At 39.1% G+C, this 27,689-nt stretch overlaps 4 protein-coding genes across 9 annotated transcripts; 1 reads left to right on the top strand and 3 right to left on the bottom strand.

Moving 5' to 3' along the window:
- Positions 1 to 10: 10 nt before the first annotated feature.
- On the bottom strand, positions 11 to 5,307 carry LOC5506672. 2 transcript variants are annotated; one of them, XM_001627312.3, is made up of 2 exons: positions 5,143 to 5,307; positions 11 to 2,333 (listed from the first exon to the last, which is right to left on the bottom strand). In XM_001627312.3, the coding sequence occupies exon 2, from the start codon at positions 2,311 to 2,313 to the stop codon at positions 1,141 to 1,143; it is 1,173 nt and encodes a 390-aa protein (XP_001627362.1). In that variant the 5' UTR covers positions 2,314 to 2,333; positions 5,143 to 5,307; the 3' UTR covers positions 11 to 1,140. The 2 variants fall into 2 exon arrangements, with proteins under 2 accessions (XP_001627362.1, XP_032231000.1); XM_032375109.2 differs by lacking the exon at positions 5,143 to 5,307 and adding an exon at positions 4,984 to 5,123.
- Positions 5,308 to 8,038: 2,731 nt separating this feature from the next.
- Positions 8,039 to 27,590, top strand: LOC116614269 (protein Class8-like). 4 transcript variants are annotated; one of them, XR_007307525.1, is made up of 5 exons: positions 8,039 to 8,053; positions 25,604 to 25,997; positions 26,105 to 26,166; positions 26,788 to 26,878; positions 27,470 to 27,590. XR_007307525.1 is itself a non-coding variant. In XM_032375108.2 (3 exons), the coding sequence occupies exons 1-3, from the start codon at positions 25,913 to 25,915 to the stop codon at positions 26,875 to 26,877; spliced, it is 237 nt and encodes a 78-aa protein (XP_032230999.1). In that variant the 5' UTR covers positions 25,638 to 25,912; the 3' UTR covers positions 26,878 to 26,879. The 4 variants fall into 4 exon arrangements, 1 of the variants encoding a protein (XP_032230999.1); XR_007307526.1 differs by lacking the exon at positions 8,039 to 8,053 and adding an exon at positions 8,821 to 8,835; XR_007307524.1 differs by lacking the exon at positions 8,039 to 8,053 and adding an exon at positions 25,158 to 25,172.
- On the bottom strand, positions 12,724 to 16,761 carry LOC5520811. Of its 2 annotated transcripts, none has more exons than XM_048726381.1 (2): positions 15,224 to 16,761; positions 12,724 to 15,190 (listed from the first exon to the last, which is right to left on the bottom strand). In XM_048726381.1, exons 1-2 carry the CDS (start codon positions 15,974 to 15,976, stop codon positions 14,198 to 14,200), a joined length of 1,746 nt encoding a protein of 581 aa, XP_048582338.1. In that variant the 5' UTR covers positions 15,977 to 16,761; the 3' UTR covers positions 12,724 to 14,197. The 2 variants fall into 2 exon arrangements, with proteins under 2 accessions (XP_048582338.1, XP_048582339.1); XM_048726382.1 differs by having other exon boundaries at positions 12,724 to 14,430; positions 14,582 to 16,761.
- On the bottom strand, positions 18,422 to 23,109 carry LOC5506663 (fibrinogen C domain-containing protein 1). Its single transcript, XM_048726383.1, has 4 exons — positions 22,780 to 23,109; positions 21,943 to 22,031; positions 19,360 to 19,651; positions 18,422 to 18,977 (listed from the first exon to the last, which is right to left on the bottom strand). Exons 1-4 carry the CDS (start codon positions 22,955 to 22,957, stop codon positions 18,703 to 18,705), a joined length of 834 nt encoding a protein of 277 aa, XP_048582340.1. The 5' UTR covers positions 22,958 to 23,109; the 3' UTR covers positions 18,422 to 18,702.
- Positions 27,591 to 27,689: the final 99 nt, after the last annotated feature.

Here is a 27,689-nt window from a genome sequence, read left to right on the forward strand (position 1 = left end):
AGCAAATACCTTTCCTTTCGGATTACAATTTTATTGGAAATTGCAAACGAAGAAGCATACAACCCTTTATATATATTAACAATTTAGAGTTTATAAAAAGATTATATCTTCATCGATCTGACATACAATGAGGGCTCGTTTTAACAAAACTTCCATTCTCCTTCATTTTCCGTTATGCCAACATTGTACACGCATATAAATTGGTGGGAAAATTTAATCGGATAAATAATACATGTCTTCCCCAGGCTTATATTTTCTAAGTCTTACATTTTAACCCACAACATAATAGTTTATGTCCTATTTACACAACGTTTCGTAAAAAGTTAACCAGCACACACACACTGCCGGTTGTTAACTACAAACTTTTTAACAGTATAAAAAAAATATGGTGATTAGAAAAAATAACCTTAAATCCGTCACACCTTGATTTAATAGGCATACCTATAAAAAAACAATTCTATATCAAGTCGCTTTATTGTTATAATATGAAGCATTTATAATAACATGCTACATACCTTCTTAAATATTTCTTATCATTTAAGGCGTTTAAACGCATAGGTCACAAGTAGAGAAATCGCGATATCTACAATCTAGGTGGGTGTCGGGAGTGTTCAGTAGTTCAACTGACTCGTAGAGTGACTAGGAACCGTCGCTACAATGGAGCGGTGTATACCAAGATGTCGAGATTTCTCTACATAAAAATCATGAAGTCGCCTTCGTATGATTGTTTTAAGCCCGAAAAAAGTCTTCCTTACAATTCGCGAGATTTCCTCTCATGAAATGCGCTTAAGAGCTGGGGCGCATGACGTAAAAGGTTAGAACGGTTAAAAAAGACACTACCCTTCCACTAGGACAGGAAACATGTTCTATGGGTTTATTAATAAAATAGACTTTTTGATAGTGATACTAAGGTTTGCTGCCATTCTTATCAAATGTTTGGTGCCATCACCTGCTTTTCGAGTAAACAAGTAAGCAATAGTTTCTCCACTTAGGAAGGATTTGTACAACAAACGTTCAAATTTGTTTCGAGCATGGAACGTTCAATAAATAAGCAACAGACTAATTCCAAAACATTGAAGTTAATAAGCCGAACATGTTTTCGTCACGCGCGTGGAAAGGTAGCCGCGTTGACGACTATGTTTAATGTGCTTCTGTCACGAGCTTCTCATGGACTTCTTTAGCCTCCATCTCGTCAACTGCAAACACACAAATATACCCTTCACAACCCCACTCTCCATTCTCGGCACCGAGAATCACGACCAGTGCTTTCCCTGTGGAGTTGAGCTCGTCAACGACAGACACCAGTTTCTTGACGTCAAACGGGAATCGGCAGTTGCTGAGCATGACGCCGACAGGGAAGCCCTTCTCAGCCATAACAGGCGACATCATTAGGAGGGGCGTGCTGCCGTTGATGCGAGGATTGAGGTCAATGACAAACTGACCGTCCTTATTAGTGAGAATATCCATTCCAACGAAGCCGAAGAACTTCTTTTTATACAGGTACTCCTTCACAGGCATCACAGTCTTAATAAGCAAGTCCTTCAGACGCTGCTGCTCTCTGGCATCCACGACGCCCCCACCCCAACTGAGGCTCTCGCCAATAATCTGTCTTGACACACCCACCCAATGGGTATCCCCGTTGCGATGCAGGTAAAACTGCACACAGTAGTTACCAGTCACTTCTGGAATAACCTCGGTCACAACTGGCCGCTCGCAGCACATTTCTTCGGTCAGCTCTCTCAGCGCTTCTTGGGCCTCTTCTTCATTCTTGGCCATGTACGTGCCATAACAAAACAGGCCGTGCGTCGCCTTTAGCATGCACGGAGTGGTGTAGTCAGACAGGCTTAGGTGCTTGGGGCAAGGAGCGCCCAGCTCTTGGACCGTTTCCTTGGAGAGTAACTCGTAGTGAAGATCCGGGTCCAGAGCGTGCTTTTCGCGGGAGATGTTCTGATGTGGGAACACCATGATGAGAGGAGCATCCCCCGTATTTTCCTTGCTGTAAACCCTGATGTCCGGTTCCTGGTAGTCTGGGACCCATTTGCGCCAGTGTGTTTGCAGTGGAATGCTGGGCTCTCGTCTTAACAGAATTGGGATGTCATTTCCAAGAACTGGGCATACCCTTATAGGTCTCAAGTAGTCCAAATACATGACCGGGGGCGCTGGGAAATCGTGGATAAAGTACTTCTCATCGTTGAATGAGGCAGCATTCTTCTGGAAGGAAGAGGGATACTCCGGGAAGAGGTACCCATTGGGTACGTCCTGAGCAAACAAACCGCTGATCGTTACTGTCTGGCGTGCAGGCTTAGTTTTCATATCCCTTTTGCTTGAAATATCTAGGAAAGCAAAGAAGCAGGTGAGAAAAACAGCTTGCATGACACGAGATTATCAACGACAATCTTACTACTACTATAAGGCGTCAAATACATAGATGACCTATGTATAATCACATATCTTATGTTTTATGCAAGTAGACAGGCTTGAAAAAAAAACATGGAAAAGACATTTGATAAAGTGAAGATTACAAATTGCAAGATCGTCAGTCGCCTCAATTAAACTGTAACATATGCGGCGTTCCATGACATGGTCACCAATCAAAACTGTTGCATGTAGGGGAAAAGATCATGAAAACCTGATACACAAAGCTGTCAAACACTTTGCACGAGGACCAATATTATGGTGTGAGAAAACAAACCATGCAAGTCCGATTGATTTTGTCCTCTTTTAGGCTTGGAATATCGAGTAAAATAGAAGGTTCCCTAAGAACTGATAAACCATGAATTAATATGAACTAGAAAGACATGCGTCAACTCATTAAAAAGAAATCAGTAAAAACTGCAAAATAGCGTTTTATGACATCCCTCTGCAAAACTACTAAGATTTTGCATAAACCCAGGTTTCCCTAGCCTACTAATGCACAAAAATAAAACTTGGTAATTAAGTTTTCACCTCTGTTGACCTCAGATTCCGAAAGGAAAGAGATTGCAGATTTACAAGCAGAGATAACAACTTTAATGTAAAAATTGTCTATCAGTATTTGGACACTTAACTAATTAATGAAAGCTTAACTCGTTTAATTACTGGGAAAACCTTTACCTTGAGGTTTATGTGTTTGTTGGAAGTCTTGATATTTATACTTTTACAAAAATAAAAACGTTCTTATAAAAGAATGTATAAATATTAAGTTTTTTTATAGTAGCATATAGGTAAGTTCTTGTTCACAGGATTAAATGTAGTTATCAAGATAACCAAAAAAAAAAGAATTAGCAAAAGTTCAGTTTGAGTTAAAAAAATTGAGTTCAAACTAAAATTAGAAACGTTGATTTATTTTTATTTTGGTTGCATTATGCAAATATAGATAAGGATACTTTGGTCAAGATTTATGAAGAACATGATTAGGGGTTATAATATTTTTTCAATCGATCCTGTTAACTAATTTTTAGCTCTGTTAACGCCCTCAATTTCAAAACAATATTGAAGGTTTTCTTTTGTTTTCAAGCATTCATGAGCGACCAGTCAACACCTAAAAAACATAACATCCTATGCATTTTAAATCACATAATGAAAAGTCGCCTTTCTAATAGGCAATTTGCTGCCTGTTTGATAAAACGGCAGTTGATAAAGTAATTGTTCAAAAGGGAATGTGACCAATGTCTTTTTCATCCTCAGCTGTAAAAGGATGAATGGTGGAAGTTCAATCTATGTTTTAGGATTTTTGGTCATAATCTGTCAATCCCCACTTTAGAATTTGGGTTTGGGATCAAATTCCGCCAATCCATATCTGTCAATCAATATCTGTGGTGTATCTAAGAAAAAATAGGCTATTCTATTAGAAATGGTATTTTCTACTAATTGGCTGGAATAATACTAGCACATGCTAATTTTCATAATATCCTAAAGTGGTGAGAGAAATATATGGGGATAAATTTAATGCATTCGGTCCTTGCATATTTGCAACAAAAAAGATTACAGAACCAAATCACTCAAGCACATCACTCAATATTCAACAACAAAAGCACACAACCTACTAGTGGGCGTTCACGCGGCAGATTAACGTAATTCATGGAGCTCCTGTCCGGCCTTGTTAAATGTGCTTAAAAAGCTGTTCTATTCTTTTGGAGTGAAATTCTACTGCATATTCAAAATATAGCAAGTATATTCAAATCACATGAAAATATATGCAAGGCTTAACAGAGCTTTAAGTACTTTAAAACAATAGCTCTTTATTATAGAATGCATTTGAGTCAGACAGTGGGGCATGAAATATTTAACAAGAAAATGTAAAATGGGAAAATATCCGTCATAAAAGTAATGTTTACTTGAGGTTTTCTGTGGGGCTTATCAAGAAATCAATTTTTAGCATTTCAAGTGTAGTCTTAGTGTATCCCAAAGGCTGGTACGCACTGCAAATCCATCAGACCTACTTGTCAATCAAGTTTTAAACCGGTTTGACGCCCCCGATAGCTGCTGGAATACTACTAGCACGAGCTAATTTACATATTTATCATCTCAGGTGTCGAGAGAAAATATACGGGAATAAATACCACGCATTGGTTCTCGCTTATTTGCGACAAAATAGACTACAAAACCAAATCCTCACGCACCAAAATACTCTCTTTCACAGCACAAAAAAAGATCTTGCTGTTACAAATCAAAACCTGTGGTGACTTCGACTGTACTTGATCATTTCCTAACAACAACAACATTCAATAGATTTTCAATAATATAAGAATGAACCAGAGAATTCGTAGGTGATTACTTGAAATTCTAAGAACATTCATTCAATTTTCGGCGTAGAAAAAAACATTGAACTGTTTTAGTTTGTGGCAGAGAAAACGTTGAATATTGTTATGATTTCTACATGCACGCAAGCCTTAAATTACTTATTTCACAATCCCACTGAATCTAAATCTTCGTTTCAGTAGGTCTGTTGTTTTACACATATATATCCCAGGTTCTTTTCGCTATAACCTGGAAATTACTTACTTTAGCACAACAGAGATTTGTGAAGCGAATCGTGCTTTGCTTGGTATGACACTCCACAAAACGACAAAATCAAGTTTATACGTAGCCCTTTCGATATAGCAATCGGGTGAACTCGGGGTTTTACGTTCAAAAAACCAATATAATCTGAAATGAACGTACCTAGTGATCTTGTTAGACGGTGCAAGTCGGTCAGTAAGCCCTTGTTAACAATTTGTAGAAGGTATCACCAACACTCAAGAAAACACGCAAGGTCTGATCTGCTCTAGCTTCGAAGGTGCGTGTTCGAGGTCTGTCTACTTGAGTGTACCTGTTAGCGAAGCCAGTTTGACGGTCGCCTAACCGGTTTTTCTGGACTCCCTTTTATGGTAGACCTCTTTAGACCGTCTATCACGTCACAGATAAGGCGACTGTACAAATAGGGCATTCTCGTTCCCAGAGCTCCTCCGATGCTGTTTATCATTGCTGGCCGCTAAAGCAATTTTAGTCCCATAGTCCAAATAGGCTCATCGCCTTAAATATTCATACTATCGCTTCAGATTGCATTCAACTTTGCAACAACTGGTCGATATTTTTGTAAAATACAACATGGCATTTTGAAGCGAGTTCGCACACCCCATATAGCGCAAGCCTAACCGGTTTTTCTAGACTCCCTTGTGGTAGACCTCTTTAGACCGTCTATCACGTCACAGATAAGGCGCCTGTACAAATAATTCATACTATCGCTTAAGATTGCATTAAACTTTTCGATATTTTCGTAGAATATAGCATTTTGAAGCGAGTTTCCACACCCAATATCGCGCCAGAAACAACAACAGCCGCGCTAGCACTAGCCTCCAACGCGCCGCTCTTTGGGACCGTGCGCGTAGAAGGCTACGCTAGCACCGCTACAAACCCATTGTCTTGCTAGCGATTTGATTGGAGGACTATAATACGCATAATTATTCACTACCGACACTCTAGGTGCGTGTTTTGTACAGGACCCGAAATGATACCAGGACCCGAAACGATCCCAGGACCCGAAATGATCCCCAAAAGTACCCCCAACTGATCCTCGGACCCGAGACGATACCGAGGAGTCCCCGAAATCAACCCCAAGGAATTGCGGTAATGGACAAAGGGAAAGCAGAATAAATACTTGCAATTCTTGAAGCATAATTAAGGGTTAACAGCGACTGGATTGCTAAACAACGTGACTTAAAAATGTTATATTCCAACACAATACTTCTATTTATTACATTGCCAGGCGTTAAACCCATAAACAGAGTCTAAAACAAATACACAACTTTTAATTGCTACGGAAATACAGCATATATAAACATAGCACAGCTTTGCTCAGATCAACCAAACTTTTGACCTTCCATCACACTCTTATAGGCGATTTGCTGCCTGTTTGATAAAACGGCAGTTGATAAAGACATTCTTCAAAAGAGAATGTGACCAATGTCTTTTTCATCCTCAGCTGTATAAAGATGAATGGTGGAAGTTCAATCCATGTTTTAGGATTTTTGGTCATAATCTGTCAATCCCCATTTTAGGATTTGGATTTGGGATCAAATTCCGCCAATCCATATCTGTCAATCAATATCTGTGGTGTATCTAAGAGAAAATAGGCTATTCTATTAGAAATGGTATTTTCTACTAATTGGCTGGAATAATACTAGCACATGCTAATTTTCATAATATCCTAAAGTGGTGAGAGAAATATATGGGGATAAATATAATGCATTCGGTCTTCGCATATTTGCAACAAGAAAGACTACAGAACCAAATCACTCAAGCACATCACTCAATATTCAACAACAAAAGCACACAACCTACTAGTGGGCGTTCACGCGGCAGATTAACGTAATTCATGGAGCTCCTGTCAGACCTTGTTAAATGTGCTTAAAAAGCTGTTCTATTCTTTTGGAGTGAAATTCTACTGCATATTCAAAATATAGCAAGTAAATTCAAATCACATGAAAATATATGCAAGGCTAAACAGAGCTTAAGTACTTTAAAACAATAGCTCTTTATTATAGAATGCATTTGAGTCAGACAGTGGGGCATGAAAAATTTAACAAGAAAATGTAAAATAGGAAAATATCCGTCATAAAAGTAATGTTTACTTGAGGTTTTCTGAGGGGCTTATCAAGAAATCAATTTTTAGCATTTCAAGTGTAGTCTTAGTGTACCCAAAAGGCTGGTACGCACTGCAAATCTATCAGACCTACTTGTCAATCAAGTTTTAAACCGGTTTGACGCCCTCGATAGCTGCTGGAATACTACTAGCACGGGCTAATTTACATATTTATCATCTCAGATGTCGAAATCTTATTTCCGGTAAACATCACCCCTAAAAATTAATATTCATTCGTAAACCAAACATGTATTTCACCACGAAATCCTTGTTCACACGAGCGAGTATTTACCGACACATTTAGGCAGCCGGTTTGGCCGAGAAGATGGAATGACAAAAGCACACTGAGTACTACACTCGAACAACCCTTCTACTACCGATGCAAAATATTAAGAGGATGTGGCTTTTGTTGAAAGCAATATTATGTGAGTTTTGAATTTCCTCATGTAGTCGTGCGTACACCTCGGCATGATCTCATGATATGATAGGTCTTTCATTCACCGAAAACAAACATGCCAAAAAATAACTTTAAAACATTTTTATTCCTATGAAAGGCAGCGTGTCCTATCTGTAAAGACTTTCTTTTATGCTTGTTATGTAAAAATGATTTATACACGCCGGGTTCTTCAAATTACTATCACAAAGAATTGTTAGTTGACCCCAATTTCTGACTCAACCACTGTTTTCCCCCCGCAGTCGTATATTAAAATCTTAATACTATAGTTTTAGTTAAGGTAAATTTCCTTTTAATAACACAAACAAAGCTAAATGTTTCATATGCTTTTAAAACTGAAAGCCAATCCTTACACATTCCTTTAGTTGTCATTACTGTAATTCCTTGGGGTTGAATCCCGGGATCAGTTGGGGAACTTTTGGGGATCGCTTCGGGTCCTGGGATCATTTCGGGACCTGTACAGTTTCATCTTGTTTTCGCCGGTGAAGAAAGCCACAGTAAGTATTTATGAAGATAAGAACATAACGTAACGAAGAAACTACCAATCAATGCGTGCTTCAAGCGATACGTGCTAAGGATCCATTGACAAATAAAGATTGATGTCATCGGGAAAGATGATGATTGGCGATTACTCAAACTCGAAACTATTCTTTGTTTTATCACTGATAAGTACTATAACCTGTAATTAAAACTCTAGGTTAAAAACCATGAAGAGAGAAGTCGAGGAGAATATGTGTATGAGAATATGTTTGAGCAAGGGTCAAAACGTTTTTTACCACTCGTGACAACCACTCGTGACAACCACTCGTGACAACCACTCGTGACAAAACCATTAATGGCGGACTCCAAAAGTGCTTTTGAGCTTGCGTTAGAAGAGTCAGAGAAACCGTTTTCTATAACATTAAAAAAATATTTGTTTCTCTCCACATTTTCCCCTGAAAAATTCCGCCTGATACACAGGTGAGATCTCAAATGTCTTACCCAGGCCGGCCATTGCGTGTGTTTATTTCTCATTGGTATCTTTGAAGCAAAGATCTACTAGTTATATTCAAAGGCGCAGGATGTCATAGAAGCTGCTTAATACTACGGACATTATTAGTAGTAGCTATCAAATTTTTAGAAAGACCAGGCGCCGAATATTCGAGAAATTTGTCTGTGAGAGCACGAAGAATGCTTGGGATTGTTTGCTGGCGTTGACAAAACCAGGATCGGATCGGAATATGGAGATGACAGAAAGTTTCGCAATGTTTCTGTGGAGATTATTCGTCTCAATGACACGGTAAGGGATCGATCGAGGTCAAAACAACGGTACCTTTTTTTTATTTATTTTTTTTTTGGGGGGGGAGACCCATCATCTTCGATTTTCCTAAAAATCGGGGTTTAAACTGCTGATCTCTCGCGGAATATTTGGCGCATCGTGATGAAAACCCTAATGTTGTGCTACACATGAAGACAGCAACACATTTCTGCACCAAAATCGGGTAAACTTTATTTGTATTTCGAGGTGTTATTGCACTTTATAATGCAAGGAATTAGATACCTTTAACTCAATACAGTGTCTAGGATATATTAACTCAAATGTAAACTTTTACGCTTTTTTTGCTAGGCCCATTTTGCTAGGCCCGATTCAAACGTCGTACCAACGTCGTGTCGAACTCAATTCCCTTATGTCTGGTACGGTTGAATTAGTAAAACGAGCGGAGTTCGAAACCAAGTCGCGCTTATGAAGTGAAGCTCGACCGAAAGACCAAATAGGAGAGTCGAGGTAAAATAGATTTTGGTTTGAAACGTTGCGCGCGTTCGAGACGACGCTGTCATGGCGTTTGAACCGGGCCTTAGAATCTCATCGCTTTATAAGCCCCTTAACCAGTTACAGTAGTAACCCAATGTTCTAGTTACAAAAAATCTGAAGACTACTAAAATAGTGTCACAGCACCCTTTGAGCCGATGGTTTACGAAATACCGAATTTGTAACTATGAAGTACCAATGTTTTGGTATTGTTGTAAAACGATAAAGTAATAACTATTTAAAACTTTGAGTTGCATTTCGACGATTTTAACGCGATTTTAACAACGATAGAAGGGGTTTTAAATGAATTTTAGCGCAGCGCTAAAATAGAGCCTCGATCTGATGTAGGCTTGGCCGCCTTGTTTTTCTGACCGTAGCATATGTTCACACAATTTGTAAACACAATTGTTTGTCAAAAGTTAAACTAAAATTCTTCCTTCTACGAATAAAGACTTATAATGTTCATGTAAGGAGGAGTTTAACGGCCAAAAATGCTCAGTTGCATTGGATAAATTATGTACTGTTTGGCATAAATCGATTATGAACTATATCCGGCTATTTACATACAGTAGAAAGCGAATCTTTTCGACTGATTTGGCAATCAGTAATGCCTGGTGCACACTGGTGACACAATGACATAACGACATGGGCGCACCCACTCCTACGTTCAAGTGTGAATGGTTCGACATTTTGACATAAGCCCAACATAACGACACAAAAAATATTGACATAAGAGAAAAACATGTTTTTTCTTTTATGTTTTTGTGTCTATGTCGTTATGTCGGGACTAACAGAGTGCGCATACGTGTCGTTATGTTGTTATGTTGTTAGTGTGCACCAGGCATAAGACATTTTAAAATATTTTTTTTTCTCTCTAGATTTAATCTTATTTTTTAAGATTATTGCAAATTACCCAAACTGATTGCACTATTCTCATGTGCATTTATTTGCATATGTAACACCAGTTAATTCTGGCAAAACTGTTATTAGCAAATGTAGATAGTCTTTTTTTCTTTTAATTTTTCTATGTGTTTCTTAATGGCTTTGCCTTCTACATGACTGATTAGCTTTTGCTTATTTATGAACATGGATCAAGAGAATCACGGGTGGCCTAGTGTGTATGGGGCCTCTCACCTCTGCTAAAACGGGTTTGATTCCCGGTCGAGACATGTATAATATCTTTCTGTTTCTCAGCCCTAAAATTGACGTTGAACGTATGTAAGCTACTAGAAGCTTGTGTTCCTCAATAAATCTACAGGAATTGACGTTCTTAATACATAATTTTAAATGTGAAGTGCTTAGAACATGGTTTGTATAAGCGCTATATAAATGCTATATTTATTTATTTATTTATTTATTTATTTATTTATTTATTTATTTATTTATTTATTTATTTATTTATTTATTTATTTATTTATTTATTTATTTATTTATTTATTTATTTATTTATTTATTTATTTATTTATTTATTTATTTATTTATTTATTTATTTATTTATTTATTTATTTATTTATTTATTTATTTATTTATTTATTTATTTATTTATTTATTTATTTCAGCACAGTTTATTTTTATCTGTCTCTTTCTATAATGTTTTGCTTATTCCATTGCAATTTAAAAATTTATTGATCGCCACGCGCGAAAATATCTTTTTCGAGCGCGTTGTCCTAGCCGTCGGCGTCGTCATTGCTTAAAGGTCCCTCTAATCATCACCACTACCACTATCATCATCGTCGTCGTTGTGACGATCATCGTCATAATCATTATCATCACCATCATAATGGCGACATCGTCATCATTATTATTGTCATCACCACTACCATCATCACCACCTCCACTCAGGCTATTTATCGTCATCTTACGCTACCACTTACTTCGCTTCCTCACTCGTTCAAGCTGTTCACCATTTCCGCGGTGTTCTCCATGTTGACGTAATCTGCAAAAGGTTAGGATCGAAAAGCGTTACCCAAATGACGTCAACCATGGTTACTACGTCATACTTCACACCCGACCTGTGCTGGATTGGTGACGATAGCATTATTGAAAAATGCCGCTATCAGTGTGACTGCCCCTTTAAACTCTGAACTGGCTTTACTGCATTCAATATAAATTCTGCGCGTTCATCAGAGATGTCAAGGGAGATCTTTTGCATTTTTTTTATCCAAATCACTTCCGCGTGTAAGGCTACACTTTCATTTAGCGAGAGGTTTGGAACCCGCTTAGATTACGCTTGATCTTCAAGCATGTTAGCCAATCTGCGCTAAGGCTTTTATCGCATGTTTTTATCGCTCTCGTGCTTTCGCAGACAGTCATTAAAGTCCAGTCAATCGAATGTTTAACCTAAAAGTAATTGCAACACAAACGATTTTGGTCTTACATGACAGAGTAACATGTCCATAATAACTTCCCAAAAGTTCTTTAAAGTTCTCTTGAGGGAACATCTCGAAATTGGACAATAAACAATTTTTTTTGTCGGCCATCTTGTATCTTTTGTTATTCATAAGCTCACTGGCAGAGCGATCTCGTCGAGAGTGCGTTTGCGGAAGGTTAGTGCGCCATGAATAACAAGATATTTCTGAAGAGAACTTTGGAGAACTTTTGGGATGTTGTTTAGAATGTCTTTTCTTATCATTTAAAAATAAAATTGTTTGTGTTGAATTACTTTTAGGTTTGACTATAACGGGGATATAACTGTGTTCCATTTGCATTAATCTATTGGACCGGTAGCAGGCCTCTTGATATTTATCTATAGCTATCTTTATAGCCAAGGCTATAATCTCAGACAGCCTTATTTTTTTATTCTTTTTACCTCTGATTGCAGAAAACACTGGGTGAAAATATAGATTTAAGGCTATTGGAAAGATTCCGAAAGTCAACTTAAATATCACTTTTAACTGTCTTTACGATGTCCTTTAAGAATTTTTAAATATTACATTTAAGAACATTTATGTGACTTTAAGAAATCCCTAAATGCTGTTAGAAAGAACATTTAAGAACCTTCTTAAATGTAGATAAAAGTAATTTTTAATCAATTTTAAGGAATCTTAAAGTTCTTAAACATCACCTTTAAACAGTTTTAAATGTAATGAAACGTTCAAAAATAATATATTTAAGTGCATTTCGGGCAAGTTAAATGTATTTAAATGTCAATTTTCGAGTTCTTTACAAAGAGCTAATGGCCTTAAATATTAAATTGAACTGAATTTAAGGACATTCAATGTCTTTGAAAATCCAACTTAAAGAGCTTCGATTGAGGGCTACTAAATTTCTTATAAATTTTAGGGTTAATGTCCTGCAGTTTCTGTGTGGTGAGACTCTGTGACTGTTCACTAGTAAAGGACCTATTACAAATCATAGAAAGTCAAAAATACAAAACTCTGCCTTTCAATAATTTTATTGAAATAAACACTTTTTTATAGAATTACACACAATCAATGCTCTGGTTTCTTTACAGCAACTATAACATATTTACAATATTTTTGTTATTTGTGGGTGCTCTATATATGTTTTTTGAAGTTTTATAAAAAAAACAATAACGAAAAATTTGCTTGCATTGGCTGTTAGACGAGGGCGGGCTGAAAACTCTACGCTCCTTACTCTTCGTAGACGCTTCTGCAGGGCCCGTTTAGTTAGTCCTGCCACATGTTTTCTATCCAGCTCTTGCTTCCCTCTTCTTAGTTCTTTCCTTTCCCAAGCCAGGGGTTTCACTGCCAAAACACCCGCCTCTCTCCATTCTCACTTTTTTCCTCGCCACTCTCTTCTGATGACATGTAGTCTATGGTCATGACTTTCTCCCACTTCTCCTTTTGGCTGCTTGGCGACAGTACAGTTTCTAAATTTAAAAAAAGATGAAACCATTATGATTTTTCACAGTTAACCCATATTTGATTAACTGAACTCCTGCACATATAAAACAAACAAAAAACCTGTTATTACAAAAAAAGTCCTTGTGCCTGGTGAATACCGTATTTACCCGCATATAAGACTCACCCAGAATTTTGAGCTCAAAATAGTTAAAAAAAGGTCAATATTCAAATTCCAAACTCTCCTTCGGCACCTCTATTTCCGTTTTCCTCAGCAGAGGCAATTATTCTTAGCTTCTCGCTCATGGTGTAGCATTGACTTTTTGTTGACATGAAGTGATTATTAGTTTGTGCAACACAAGATGCCATGCACAGTTTAAATAGGATCGACATCCCAGTATGTTTAGTCATACACACAAACGATCAATTGACCAATTATAGACTATCTTTTGTTTCCCTTATTATGCAAATTAAAAAAGGTGGCATTCTGTGTATAAAAAGCACCCTGATTTTGAAGGTTATTTTAGAGTATAAAAAGTGCTGCTTATACGCGGGTAAATACGGTATATATATGGAGGAGCAAGTATGACCACAACAGCTCTGTAACATGAAGCTAATGTCTCTAAACTACATTTCTGAATATTGCTTACATTAGCCCTGCGCTGGTGATGTTTACATATTCTTCTATGTGATTCTAGCGTCCCTTCAGTCTTTCTCTTCTCAGTCTCTTTTTTCGTCCAGAAGTGTGTTTTTATTGCCACTAAAACCAATAACAACAACAACAACAACAACAACAACAACAATAATAATAATAATAATAATAATAATAATAATAATAATAATAATAATAATAATAATAATAATAATAATAATAATAATAATAATAATAATAACTTTATTGTAACTTACTTAAACAACTCAATTTACAATTTTAGAATTACTAAATATTTCTTTTATAAATGATTTTTCTTGATTCATTAGAATTTGATTATTTACAAAATTGAGCTATACTATTAAAAATTGTGATTAAAAAAAAACTACAAATACATTTAAAAAATATTTGCTCTCTGTTTCTGAATTTCAAAGTCATTGTCATATATATTTACATGTGCTCGCCTTGGGCTCCTTGAACCACGTAGACACAGAAGGGCAGATCTTAAAATAGCGAACGAAACTTTTGCACGGATCCAGGACACGGTTGTTGAGTATAATTCTCCCTTCTTCTCGGCAATGAGCTCCGCTAGCCTGGAGTGAAACTGTTGGCATTCGCTTGCCATTCCCCCTGTCGAGCCAAACACTAATGGTGTGAAAGAGGCCTGCTCTACTTCTAACACTCTAGTAGCGTACTGACGCTTTTCTGTTTCATGTTGCCTAAATATCTGGTCAATGTTCATGTCTCTATAGGATTCAGCATTAGCATGGCAAACTCGTACATCAAAAAATGCCTGCCTCTGCCTCTCCCAGAAACCTCTTGCTACAATGTCCAGTCGTGCGTCTCGAGCGGTGTTAGCTCCCCTGTTAAGCTCTTCTCCCGTGATGTCCTGTAGAACAGGCTCCGTTTGCACATCTTTACACACCAGACTCAGCAATTCCGCCTCCAAATCCCTCAGCTCGTTGTGGCGTTGGATTACAAACCCGCCTCTCTTGCAAATCATTGCGTGATCTGCGTCGAATGTGTCCCCGCAAACGCAAATAGATGGTGTCTCGGGGATCTCCCAGTCGTATCTCAATCCTAGAGCGTCTCTGAATTCTCGTTTGTTGAGATCAAAGCTCATCTCTCTTAATGGCAGAACGGTAAGCCAGCTTGAAGTCCCTTTCTGAGTAGCAAGGTCCACTGCTCTTAGCATATTAACAGGTAGAGAGCTTTTCACCTCCGCGCATCTAGACTTCAGGTACTCGTTCTTCTCTCTGCGCGCCTCTTGCTGTGCTTCTTGTACGGCATCGTCACACGGCAGCTCATGCGTTTGCTGTTTTATCTGTTCTGCAAGCGGACCACAGACCTTCGTTGAAGCTGTAAATTCGAGAGAAGCCTCATCAGCGGGATTTGTTATACCCAGGCCTCCAAACCTCACTGGCAAAGCGAGGAGATCACGTTCTGCCTGAGTACACGTGCGCTCTGTTAGAGAGGGTATCAAGGTGTCTGATATGGCACGTTCTAGAGGCAACAATAGATCCTCTATATCCGGCAGAGTTATCAGAAAATACGTCCAACGGTGCTTCAAGCCAAACGTATACGCTGCGTAGGAGGCTTGAGGTTGCGAAACTGCAAATTCAGCGAGTTTTGTCACCTGCCCCACCCACTCATCAACTTTGCTATCCACGTACTGTTCAAGATGGGGCCTGGAACCGAGCGCCGCTCCAAGATGCTTGCGACCTTCAGTAGTGATATTGATTCCAGTTCCTTCAAAGATTTTCCTTGCAGATTCCTCTTTCTCGGGCTTGGTTACGAGCCAACACTTCACCGCATTAGGAAAATATCCTAAATCCGGTCCCGAACTTTGAAGGGTATCCCACCACTGCCTGACGTCATCCAGTGACCCACATCCTGTCGCATCATCTGCGAACCAGCATTGGTTGACTTGAGTTGCTGCTTGTAGGCGAGATATGAGTGGTTGTAAGCTGAGGGCATACATGCTCATTGCGAGCGGATCACCTTGAGTTGTGCCCTCAGCTGATACAAGCTCTTTGCCTCCCGCTACAAACAGCCGTGCTGGTAGGCGGTAGGTGTTAATTACAAAAGGGGCCAGCGTTGGGCACAGGACCCGAATATTATGAAGGGCGGCAGCTCGGTTGACCGAGTTAAAGGCGTTTGAAGCATCTACTAACATCACAGCATCTGTCTGTTCATGTTGGAATAGATTATATACTGCATGGACCGCAGCCTCACTCCCCGATTTTTTTGCCCGGCTCACACCTGAAGCGAGCCACTCGACTCCACTATGTCTTGCTTGAGCACCTTCGTTACGCACTTGCCAATGATTCTTCTCAACACTTCTCCTACACCTATTGGTCGGACCTCACTTTTGCCTTTATTTAGTGGGATAAGGCGACTCGCTAGTATCGGTTCGATAGTCATAGGATCGGTGTACTCTGTGCATAAACGACGGGTAAGCAAGGCGAGTGCGTCGCACAGGTCCGAGCTTGATTTCTTGAATGATTTGCTGGCGAGGATTCTTTGAAAACCGTGCGCGTCTACATTAGATGGTCCTCCAGCGCCCTTAGTTCTCAATGCTGCCTCTCTTATCATTCCCCCTGTGATCTCACTATAGATTGACTCGTGTACATCTTCTGCTGGGCCAAACAACAGGGATCCCAACTTAGCAAGTTGTGCATTTGGATGTTTCTCCTGTAGCTGCCTCATTACGTCGTCCGTCAAGGATAAGACACCTCCGTAATCACTTTCATTGAGATAACGCAAGGCTGAGTTTATTTGCTCTTCCATAACGAGCTTCGGAAACAGTTTTGCTGTGTTCTGGGGAGCATCCTTTTTTCGGTGGAACTGCACAAGACGCCTTTGTATAGTCCTGCCCTCTTGAATAAGCTCCTCAATGTTCCCGTTTTTCCAAAGGGCTAGCCTTTTTCCAAGGCATTCTTGGTGATCCTTGGACTTCGATGTTTTAATAATAATAATAATAATAATAATAATAATAATAATAATAATAATAATAATAATAATAATAATAATAATAATAATAATAATAATAATAATAATAATAATAATAATAATAATAATAATAGTAATAATAATAGTAATAATAATAATAATAATAATAATAATAATAATAATAATAATAATAATAATAATAATTTAGTATTAGTGCTGCACCTGATAAACAAACAGGGAGATCTCTCTATAGGAGGGTTTAAACACTTAATAACCTGGGGCCGGTTCCTGAAAAGCCGATTAGCGCTAACCCAGGGTTAAATTGACCCTAACCCATGATAAAATTTTTACCCCCGGATTCGTTCTGTTCCCGAAACGCCGGTTAGCGCTAACCCAGGGTCAGTTTGGAGGTAAAATCTAACCCTGCTCGCGAGGTGGGTTAACTCGCTAACCCACTGTTTAGTTGGCGTAACACAGGCCTCCCAAACTTTGTAGTAGAACTAAAGCTTCATAAAATAAAGTTGTCGACAAAAAAGACGTTACACAAAACAATGTAGGGATCAAATGTCCTAACATTTCGCTTTGTTATGCGACCTTCGTTGCGATGCTGACTCGAAAATTGTGCTGGGACAGACAGAAAGTTACATGAAATTTATACTTGAAATGAATCTGTCTCGCTAGTGTCACGCACCAACTCGAATCCTGCAAATGACGCTTTTTTGGCCATGAAATGGAGGTAATTACAGGTGATGTAGAGGTGTTTTAGGGCTTTTCTGCGAAAATAAAATCACCAAAGGTAAATTTAAGTTGCTTTCTGTTGATATACTGGGTACCCTGTGTGAATTTTACTCGTCAAACCAGTTTTTCACTCGTTCAATCCAGGGTTAGTAAATCGGGGGATTACTTGGCTTTCGGGAACGGTGAGTTATCCGTCGGTTATCTAACGTACGATTAGCGAATTTTAACCCGGGATTAGGCGCTGATCGAGGGTTAAGTTAATCGGCCTTTCGGGAACCGGCCCCTGGAATTGACAAAGAAGGTCTCTTTGAGGTTAGCATGACATCTCTGACTAATTCTGTGAAAACTTGGCATAAGAAACTTGTGATGGGAAACCATCTTCAGTTTTGAATCTGTTGTTGCGTGACCTCAGTAAATCCAAAATCCTTGCCTTTTTTGGGAATAGCACATAAGTCAAAATTCATTTTTTTAATAATATTTTCTCTTTCTAATGAAATACATTCATCGCAAAGCCTTAACCTGACGAGGATGTTTAGAAAGGTGAATAGCATACCCCTTCCTTCTAAATAATATAGCTCAGGCCCGTACCCTAGGGGGTGCAGGGGGTGCGAACGCTCAATAGACGTGCTCAAGAGACCATGATATAAGAGAACGAATCCCGAATTCTCTTACATCATGGTCTCTTGACGTGCTATTTGTAGACAAAACTATAAAGCATAAGCTAGATCACTCTGGTATGTAGCCAAACCCGACATTAAACGTCCCGTGGAGATACTGCAAAGGCATAAACAAATCCATTTTTGCTTTTTCGGGGATGGTCAGATTTTTATCAGAGAACCTGTAGCTTGCTAATAAAGCTTGCCTTTCTTGGAATTGACTAAGAATAAAAGAGCAGTGCTAGTAACATGATACATGATAGGAAAAAAAACAATTTTTTTTTTGTAAGTGATGTTTTATTGACACTAGGAAGATTAGCTTGCTAGTCCACTAGTACCTGAGTACAATAATTTTTACGTCAACTTGCAGCTAAATAAATTACAAAAGAATGTTTCTTTCGCAATAGTTACTAATAGCTCGAAGTAAAGCTCGGGTAAAAGTACCATATACATACCCTTATTTTAAAACATTTTTAAAACCCCTTAATTCTTAGCCTGCTATTTTCCAATCAGGAACAAATAGGGATCTGAGCCAATCTTCCACTGTACCAAGCCTCTAGCTAGGTACGATAAACCCCTGGGGTCTTATCTTCATTTCGGTGTGCTTGAGAGAGTAATGGTAGCCTTTCCATGCTCTCCAGTTTACTCCATCGGCGTAAGAAGCGTGGCTACCATGGTAGTACTTGCCGTTGAGGTTTGAAGAATGGCAAGCGGTGTACCACCAGGCTCCCTTGTATATTATGGCACACGAGGCTCCTGCAGAATCATTGTCTCTGTCTTTGGTTGAAAATGGCGCTCCGCGATGATCGCTTAGGGAATCTCCAGCAGTGCCTGGGGGGAAAGCACTGATTACAACACACTTGGTGACATTGGTGGTGATGATGATGATGATGATGATGATGATGATGATGATGATGATGATGATGATGATGATGATGATCACATGTCTAGACTGTGTTTGGTACGCTTCGCGAGGTAATCGGTACAAAAAGATTAATTATTAAAATGAAGTTACTATGATAACAATTATGGTTATGGTGGTTGGCGTAAAAATTGTGGTGATTATGATAAAGATGGTGGTGGTTCCGATATTGTTAACAATCATGGTTATGGTAATGATTCATTCAAATCATTACGATCATGATAAAAACTGCCATCGTGAAACCATGATGATATAATGTTTACACGAATACAGTATCATCATTCACAATACCTTTGTAAGCCCCCAAGCTCAGTTGATAATTGCTCAACTCCGCGGAGACGGCGAAATAAGCGTACTGCGCATGCGCCTTAGCGCCCGTCGTGTCTTCTAGGTCCACCCTGAGCTCGTTCCGCGTCTGCATAGTGAGTCGATTCATTCGGTCCAGTCCAAGCCAATGCTCACCGGGAAGGCGGCCAAAACCTGCTTTGTACGCGGACCAGCCCTTGTAGAAGTCCACTGAGCCGTCTTGGCGCCTTTGAAACACGGTCCAGCCACCGCCAAGGGTCTTCTGATCACAGTAGACCTAGGAAATGCACCTAGAATAATGAATCCGAATGATTCTAGATAGCTATCCGAACCAACAACGACAACCATAATTTAGTTGCCAGTAGCCATCGGAAAAGCGAACTCAATCAATTTGGGCTTCCTGTGTAACAAGCCGCCATCTTGGAAACGAAATCTCCGTCCCCTCCCCCCATCGTCAATTAGTAGTTATGCGTTGCCTCTCTAGCTTCGGCGTCTGGCACTACCAAGATTTGGGCTTCCTTTGGCAGTCAGCGATACAAAAGCGGCCATGATTTTTTGCAAGTGCCCTGTGTTTACGATAATGTTGAAAGCTCCTTCGATTTTTGCCGCGAATACGATGGCGAAAACAAAGAATGTTTTGGTAAGTATGACGACTTATTATCCGATGTTTTACGGGTTTTGCTTATCATGGCTTTCGAAGTTTGTCAATTGATGATAAAACAACTAAATGAATAAGCGATTAACTTAAAGCGGATAATCAAGTAGCCCCTCAAGGCTTTGTTTACAAATACAGTAAATAACCTTTTATTTAAATCAGACAATCCATCCAAATTCCTAAAATGGCGGGAAACAATAAGCACTTAGTAGATCTCTGTGTTATTTGATGAGATGAATTTATGTAGGGAAATGTAAATCACTCTGAATAATCTCATTTGCCTGCCCCGCACATATCATACATATTTTTTTACCTGGGTTTGCAGTATTTCATATTTTGGGTTTATTTTTACACAGCAATGTCCAGTCCAGAACTACTATAAATGCCAATCATTGCACCAGAAATAAGACAAAATTTATTGCTACATGATTTTAAACCAAGGTAAACACAGCTATGGAAGAGACCCACAGATTTTTAAGAAATCAGAGGGCTTATTGAATACTGCAGTGTACTTTTGTACAAAATATTTTGTAAGGGAGTAGCAGGAGATTATTAATACTGTACAGTTATCATTTCAATAGCTATTTTAGTGGCCACCACTTGGATCCAAATCGCTTACTTTGTATACACAGACATACAGCTAGGGGTGGGCAACAAGGGACTATTGTGTATGACCATGCGCGCAGATGCTGACCGACATCCGACGATTGCAGGCTCTCCTTAGGGGAAACCACTCACCCATAGCGCTATAAATGGCACCCATAAAATCCCGATAAATAAGGGACGATAAAAGTGATCACAATCTGGGAACTGTGGTTTTATTTCCCAGATCCGGTGAATCAAGCAAATTACGCCGAAGTTGTAAATAAATCGCTCAATGAAATGCGCATGCGCAACAGAATAGTCCCTTGTAGGGGTGGGCACAGGGGTTGTGCCCCTTCCCACTCAAAACCAAAACGCAGTTTTTTTTTAAATATACTTTTTTCTAAAATATCTATGACTGCATGTCCCCTCCCCAACTGATCAGATTGCCTGTTATGGTTAACAGACCTTAATTTAAATAATTTCTTTTCTTTAATAAAATAATCCATTTGTTTTTTGTCCCTTTTCAATTTGTTTTTTGTCCCTTTTCTCTTATAAAACAAATAAAGAAACCATGAAAGGGTAAGTGATCAGCCAAGACAGTAGCTGCAAAGAAAAGGGGGTCTTGTATAAATATGGCTTATGGATGGAAAATGTCCCAACTGCCCCTAGGCAAATCCATAAGAATTTAGATTTTACCCTTGCAATCCAATGACCAGCTAATCTGAGCTCGAGCACTTCACTTCTCTTGAGAACTTCTAGTCTAATTTTATCAACCAATCGAATCGACCAGCAAAACCAGGCAATTTATCATTTTAGTTAATGTTAGCAAACAAAACAGCCTCATGAACACCAACCTGCAAACTGGATACCCAACACCAGCCAAGGACAGCGATGAACTACTTCAGCACTAGCACAGCAGCAAACACCAACAACATTAGCTAGCCACCACCAACTAACCAATTGACATCGGCCAACCAACCACCTACTAACCAATTGACATCGGCCAACCACTACAACCAACCAATCAACATCATAGCCCAATCACCACCAAATAACCAATCAACCAGCGCCAACTAACCGTTCAGCATCAACCAAACACCACCAGCCAGCCAATCAACATCAGACAAACACCACCAGCTAGCCAATCAACCAACCACCACCAACCAACCAACCAATCAAAATCGGCCAACATCGACATAACCAAAAATAACAACAACCCAGAAAATGAACACCGGAAAGCCAATCGAACTAAAGATTAGTAGGCAAACAACCAACTTAGGTAACCCCCTTAGGTAACCCCTACTTTGCGTCGACAAATAAAGACAAACCTGGAAGGCGCCCCGGCCATCAGGGTCCACAGTATACACGCCACTAGTCAGACCACCGCACGCCAGGACTTCCGCGCAGTTCTTGGGTGCTATAAGAGATGTTAAATGGTGAAAATGTATAAGCATAGGTAAGCATAAAGCCCTCTAATCATCAAACTTCCACTACTATACCACAAATAAAATTAGAAGTGGAGCTACATAGAATGATGGAGAAAATGCAGGCATAGAGCCTTCTTTGTGCTTTCCGTACAGCTCTTGGATAAGAATGAGTCATGTAGAGCTCGCAGGGGCGGCGGAGTGTTCCCAAAAGTGGGGGGGATAGGAGGGTGGGGGGTTCCTGGGTTTGAAATAGAGAACCAGAGTACTAGATTGTAGGTAATAAGAAGTTGTAGAATCATCTTTTATCAAGCAATCGATTTATATGTAACACTCGATACATTTTAAACCGCGCGTCATGAAAGGAAAAAAAAACATCCACACAGACAAGTTGGGGGGGGGGGGAGGGGGCAAGGCTGTGGTTACTCAAACCGCCTCACACAAAGACTTACTCGTCATTTTATGTTCTTGGGAGCTATGAGATATATTAAAACGGAAAGTGTAAGAGCAATCTTTCCTCCAAACCGCTACAGCAAAAGGCTCTCGCTCGCACAATAAGGAGCTGCGATGTTTTTATTAAAGAAAAGTGTAAGAAGGATCGTTGCATGTGCAATCAAGACATGCGTGCCCCCTCCTGATAATTTAACTCTTAATGATTTCTGATTTAGAATAAGATTTTTAAAATATCCCAGTGATGCGTTATAATAACGTAAAAAGGTTGAATCTAAAACAATTACTCACTTTTATCACACCCCGGTGGGCGATTAGCGCACGATTCAATCTTTGCTTCTATCCCTTTAAGTTTCTCGAGAATCTCGGCGTTCTGTTGAAAGCATGTTGTGGTTGCTCTGCTTATCCGTTCTAAGCTCGTTGACTCGGCAAAGGCGAGAAAACAAAACAAAAAAGGCACCACAATCATAGTGGGAACAAAAAAACGAATAAAAACGTTGGATTTCTCGTACTAGTGTCTGTAACCGTTACTTCGGTTATCTGGGCGGGAGAAGCTCGAACGAGCGCATTTCTATGTATTGTTAAGTCAACACACATGGATATAACATGGCATAACATGAAGCAGCATGAATGTGACTGACTGTGTGCTCAGCCTAAGAGGAAAATGCCCCGAGGCGACATAAATGTCAGCAAACACTTCAAGTACTTCTCACTTTCAATTTAATATTTGGAGTATCAGCATACGCACTTGACTATTTACATAACGCCTTATTTCCCGACTAAGGCTAGACCGTTTTTTAACAATTCCTGTATAAATGTTCTCTTTAAATTTGTTAAATTTCATTAACCGAATTAAGAAGAACCACACTCTAAACCCAGCACTATTTCGATATTGATTTACTGTAAATAATATAAATGTTGATTTTGTCACCATTCTGTGAACATTGAACATGAATACTTCAACAACAACAAATTTCCAGCCGTTTCTGTGAGCTGGCAGTACGGTGGATCATACGACCGCGACGTGATTGGAAATAGAGCCTACACATGTTCTAATGTCCAACTCTAAAACAGTTAGAAGTTCAAGGAAATCCCTGGCCGAATGGCATCGTTTAGATGTTCAGAGGTTCATGGGAAGGATCCGCTACCATTACATCCATCATCACCCTTTCAAGAAGCCACGTTATTTCTGACTTTACGACTAGCGATTGCTTTGTACTACACACTACTAGATGTTTAGCGTCAGAAACAGAAATATATCATAGTTTCTGTTGCATCCATTTTTTAAACGTTTTCACTTTGTACTATTGTGGTAATAATCGCATACACAAAAGTTTGCTAATACCCAGGTGTATTTATTTGAATTTTAAATTAGTTTTATTCTTTAGTGTAATGCAACAGCCCTCCTAACATGTAAAATCGTGTTTCGTTTCGTGTGTAGTGGAAAGAAAACTTTGTACTTGATCAAGCGGACTCTGCTACGCAAACATCCTACAACACATATTTAAAAAAGTATATGAATACACAAACAAAACAATGTAAAAGTCATGAGCAGTCATTTGTACTAATAGCGTATTATAGTCGCCAGCTTAAAACCACCTGCTACTTTGACACAGTCTCATACGACTTTTAAAATTTCTCTACCATCCTCTTTCCATTATCAAATGGCTCATTATGTGAATATGCATAATTTCCCTTAAATACTGCAAATTAAATTGGTCCCGATTCTGGTGTTGATTGGTTTCTATTGCTGTATGTAATATCTAAAACAAAATTCGTTCCTTTTTTGTACCGCTCTAAATAAAAACATGTCGAGGTTCGACGGTTATGTATTACAAGAAATGATTCTTAAAGCATGAAATATAGTAGTTTATTGAGTAAAATATACATATATACTGTCAACTGGAGATTCTCAGTCTAAAGCAATTCATTTTCATCATACCAATTCATTTTCATCATACCAATCACTGGCCCACGAAAATATAATTAAATAATAAAAAAAAGGCTCCATTTACATGGAGACATTTGGTGCATGCCATCGAATTTAAAGCTCTAGCATAAAACATTGCGGGATACTCAAAGCGCTCCATATAACACTGTTCAAAAGCTAGCTCCCTTATTTTCCTCTATATTTGTTGACTAAATGGCAAAATTTGGAGGAATGCCCTCGGAACCACCCTCCTGTGACCTATATTACTTTTTCACTGGTCTGTTATGAGTTCCAAAAAACTAAGAGTTCAATCGGAACCTATTGCCTTAGAACTGCAACGAAGTCAAGCGAAAACTAACTATGTGAGCATTGCATTTTTTTATGCGAGCAAATCTAAATTTTTGGGGACCATTCGTAGGCCCATAGAGATCATTCAAACAACGCGTTCGTTATGAAAATATTAAGAGAGATTAAGAGAGACATATGGATCATTTTCTGTACTAAATCCTCGTAACATGTTTGTAAGTATTAAATAACATATCATATTTCCTTAGAAACGTTTCACAGAAATGATAAATTAGGAATAGATATCATGATGAAAATGTGGGTCTTATATGTAATGCAGATTTCGAAAATACGCGAAATCTTCAAAACGATTTGGAATTGCGTACAGAAAAACAAAGTTCGAGTGAACCACCTTAATCGATCTATTTGACGTTTTTACCTACATTGCCTTCTAGCAGCAGTTTAAAAGGTAGGTGCATTTCATTCCCACAAAGCATTTTATTTAAACACGAATAAAGAAATATTCGACGTTTACAAGAAAAATATATAGAAAAGTTTCCAATCGTCCAATTCTATAAAAAAAATGGTAACAACGATTCTACTAAAGAATAAAAAGGAAAGAAATTTGATTCTGCGTTCTTTTTCGTGAAATACAGTGAATGATTACTTATGCGCCTAAAACAGCAAACAAGCCAAACCATCAAAAACACCCAACGTCCAATTAAATAACCCCATCCAAGGTATTACACTTAGAATCATAAGTTGATTTGCGTTAAACACGACAGATAGCGTGCCTTAATCTCCCACGCGCCGAAAAAGCTTTTTCATTAGAACAAAACAATTACCTCAAACATTCTACTCTTTGTCATTTCTTTAGAACTAATTCGTCATTTTGGTTAGGTCTGGTGCCACAATAATACAGTCAAAGAAAGGAACAATCAATGAGTCACGATGTGGTGTTCATGTTTACTACCAAGAATATGACCACTGCCTAGTTTTTAGCATCATCATTGCCGCTGATGCAAGCAAACACTTTCGCAAATAATAAAATGTGGGAAAGGTACTTTCTATACGGTCAAAGCTGTCGCCAAATTGTAGTCGAGAAATAGTATAAAAGGACAGCGAAGGAAGACGAATTCACATCACATTTGAACGTTCAACTAACAAGCGTCTTAGTCTCCTGACAAGAAAAACTCTCTATCTCTCAAAATGCGTACTCTGGTGGTTCTCCTCATCGGCGCTGTCCTCCTCTGCTCTGCCAATGCTTTCCTCGACGAGCTTCTGGCCGAGAGCGGTGAGTAACTAAAGTGGAGAAGCACTTTTTCCACAAATGTACCCTGAGAGGAAAATTTCAAACGCGACGCCTTTTCGCTTTGCCTGAGGTCTCTCGTTTTGTTGCAGTGAACGACATGACAGACAAGCGTGCATGCTTCGACAAATACAAGTCCAACATCTGTGGTGGTGTAAGTACTCTTCTGTACTGTTCGCACTGTGAAATAACTCCCCTCTAAGAAACACGCTCGTGGGTAAGACTCTTGGGTCATTGTTGCTATGTACATAAAGGGGGAAGAGATTAAGCTACTATATTAAGCTACTAATAGTTTTGAACTTTTCAATTAGAGATCCATTTATGACCTGATACAGTCCCTGATGAATTCTGGGTTCTTTTAGAAATATTATATTAGCGAGCCGGCTCTTCAGTGGGTTAATTCGACAATTTCGGTTTTCGGGGTTTCGGGATTCCTGCGGCAAGCAAAAAAAAACGCCACCGGATTCCCAAAACCCCGAAAACACACAAGAGAGCCGGCTCGTAGGGTAGGGAATTGAGAATCCAAGCATTTTGGGGGGCATTTAACCTATAGGAGAGGGTGGCTTAAGATATTTGGCTCATTATATTTTCCTCTCATCTTCTGGGTTTTGGGGGGAGAAAGGGCGTGCAAGTGGGGGGAGTGGTGAGCCTACTAACCCCCCCCCCCCCCCCACACACACACACACACACACAAACACACACACACCTCAATAGCTCCCAGAGTAGCTATCTGTGAGCTAAAGTTGTGTGTGTCTTCGTTCTATCACACCATCAGGTCATCAGCCCCGCTCACTGCGTGAGGAGGAGTGGTCGCATGGCCAAGTTCGCAAAGGAGAACTGTGCGCACTTTTGTGGATTCTGTTAGGGTAAGAATCATTCCTCCATACAGCACCGTTGTTATTCCATACAAAATGATAACCCAGCTCCTCTCCTTGCAGCTGGAGACTTCTGTGCAAATAGGAGCCTCATTCAGTTTCTTTTTTTTTTCAAGCGTCTATCATACAGTGTGCTTTTTATAAGGGGCGCATTTTAATCTTAGAAGACCATGTCCCGGCCGTCTTGGCTATGCATATTGATTCTGTAAATAATTCATTTATTCAATAATTATTGTAAGATGATTGAGATCACAGTAATGCAAAAGCTACTGAAATGCGTATCTCACTTATATGCGAGGTAAAACATTCGTCATATGTTTTGAAACATTACTATATGTTTTTTAATCTAAAAATACAACATTTTGGCTTACACTGAGCAATCTGAGTAATTATGTCCGAACGATAACAAAAATATATATTACCTGTACTATCCTCATTGCCTTGGGCGCTGTTTAAACTTCGAGTCTTTGATCGCGCTCTTCGAGTCTTTGATCGCGCTCATCTAGTATTTGATCGCGCTCTTCGAGTCTTTGATCGCGTGCTCTTCGAGTCTTTGATCGGGCTATGTTTTTGTTTTTGTAGGAAAACAGTGATGTGAAGACGAAGACGAAATGGAACCGGCTGGACTGGCTTTCACCTCGACAGATTATGATTGTTATTATAGGGCCCTTATAGTTCCATATAATAAATAGTTGAAAAGCAGAAATCTGTCTCGTTATTTGTGTCTGCCAGTAACTGGAAGAAATGGAAGGGAATGGGAGTGGAAGAGGGGTTATTTAATGGACACACTGACGAAGCGAAA

This window comes from Nematostella vectensis, chromosome 4 (genome assembly GCF_932526225.1).
Source record: "Nematostella vectensis chromosome 4, jaNemVect1.1, whole genome shotgun sequence".
Classification (NCBI taxonomy): Eukaryota; Metazoa; Cnidaria; class Anthozoa; order Actiniaria; family Edwardsiidae; genus Nematostella; species Nematostella vectensis.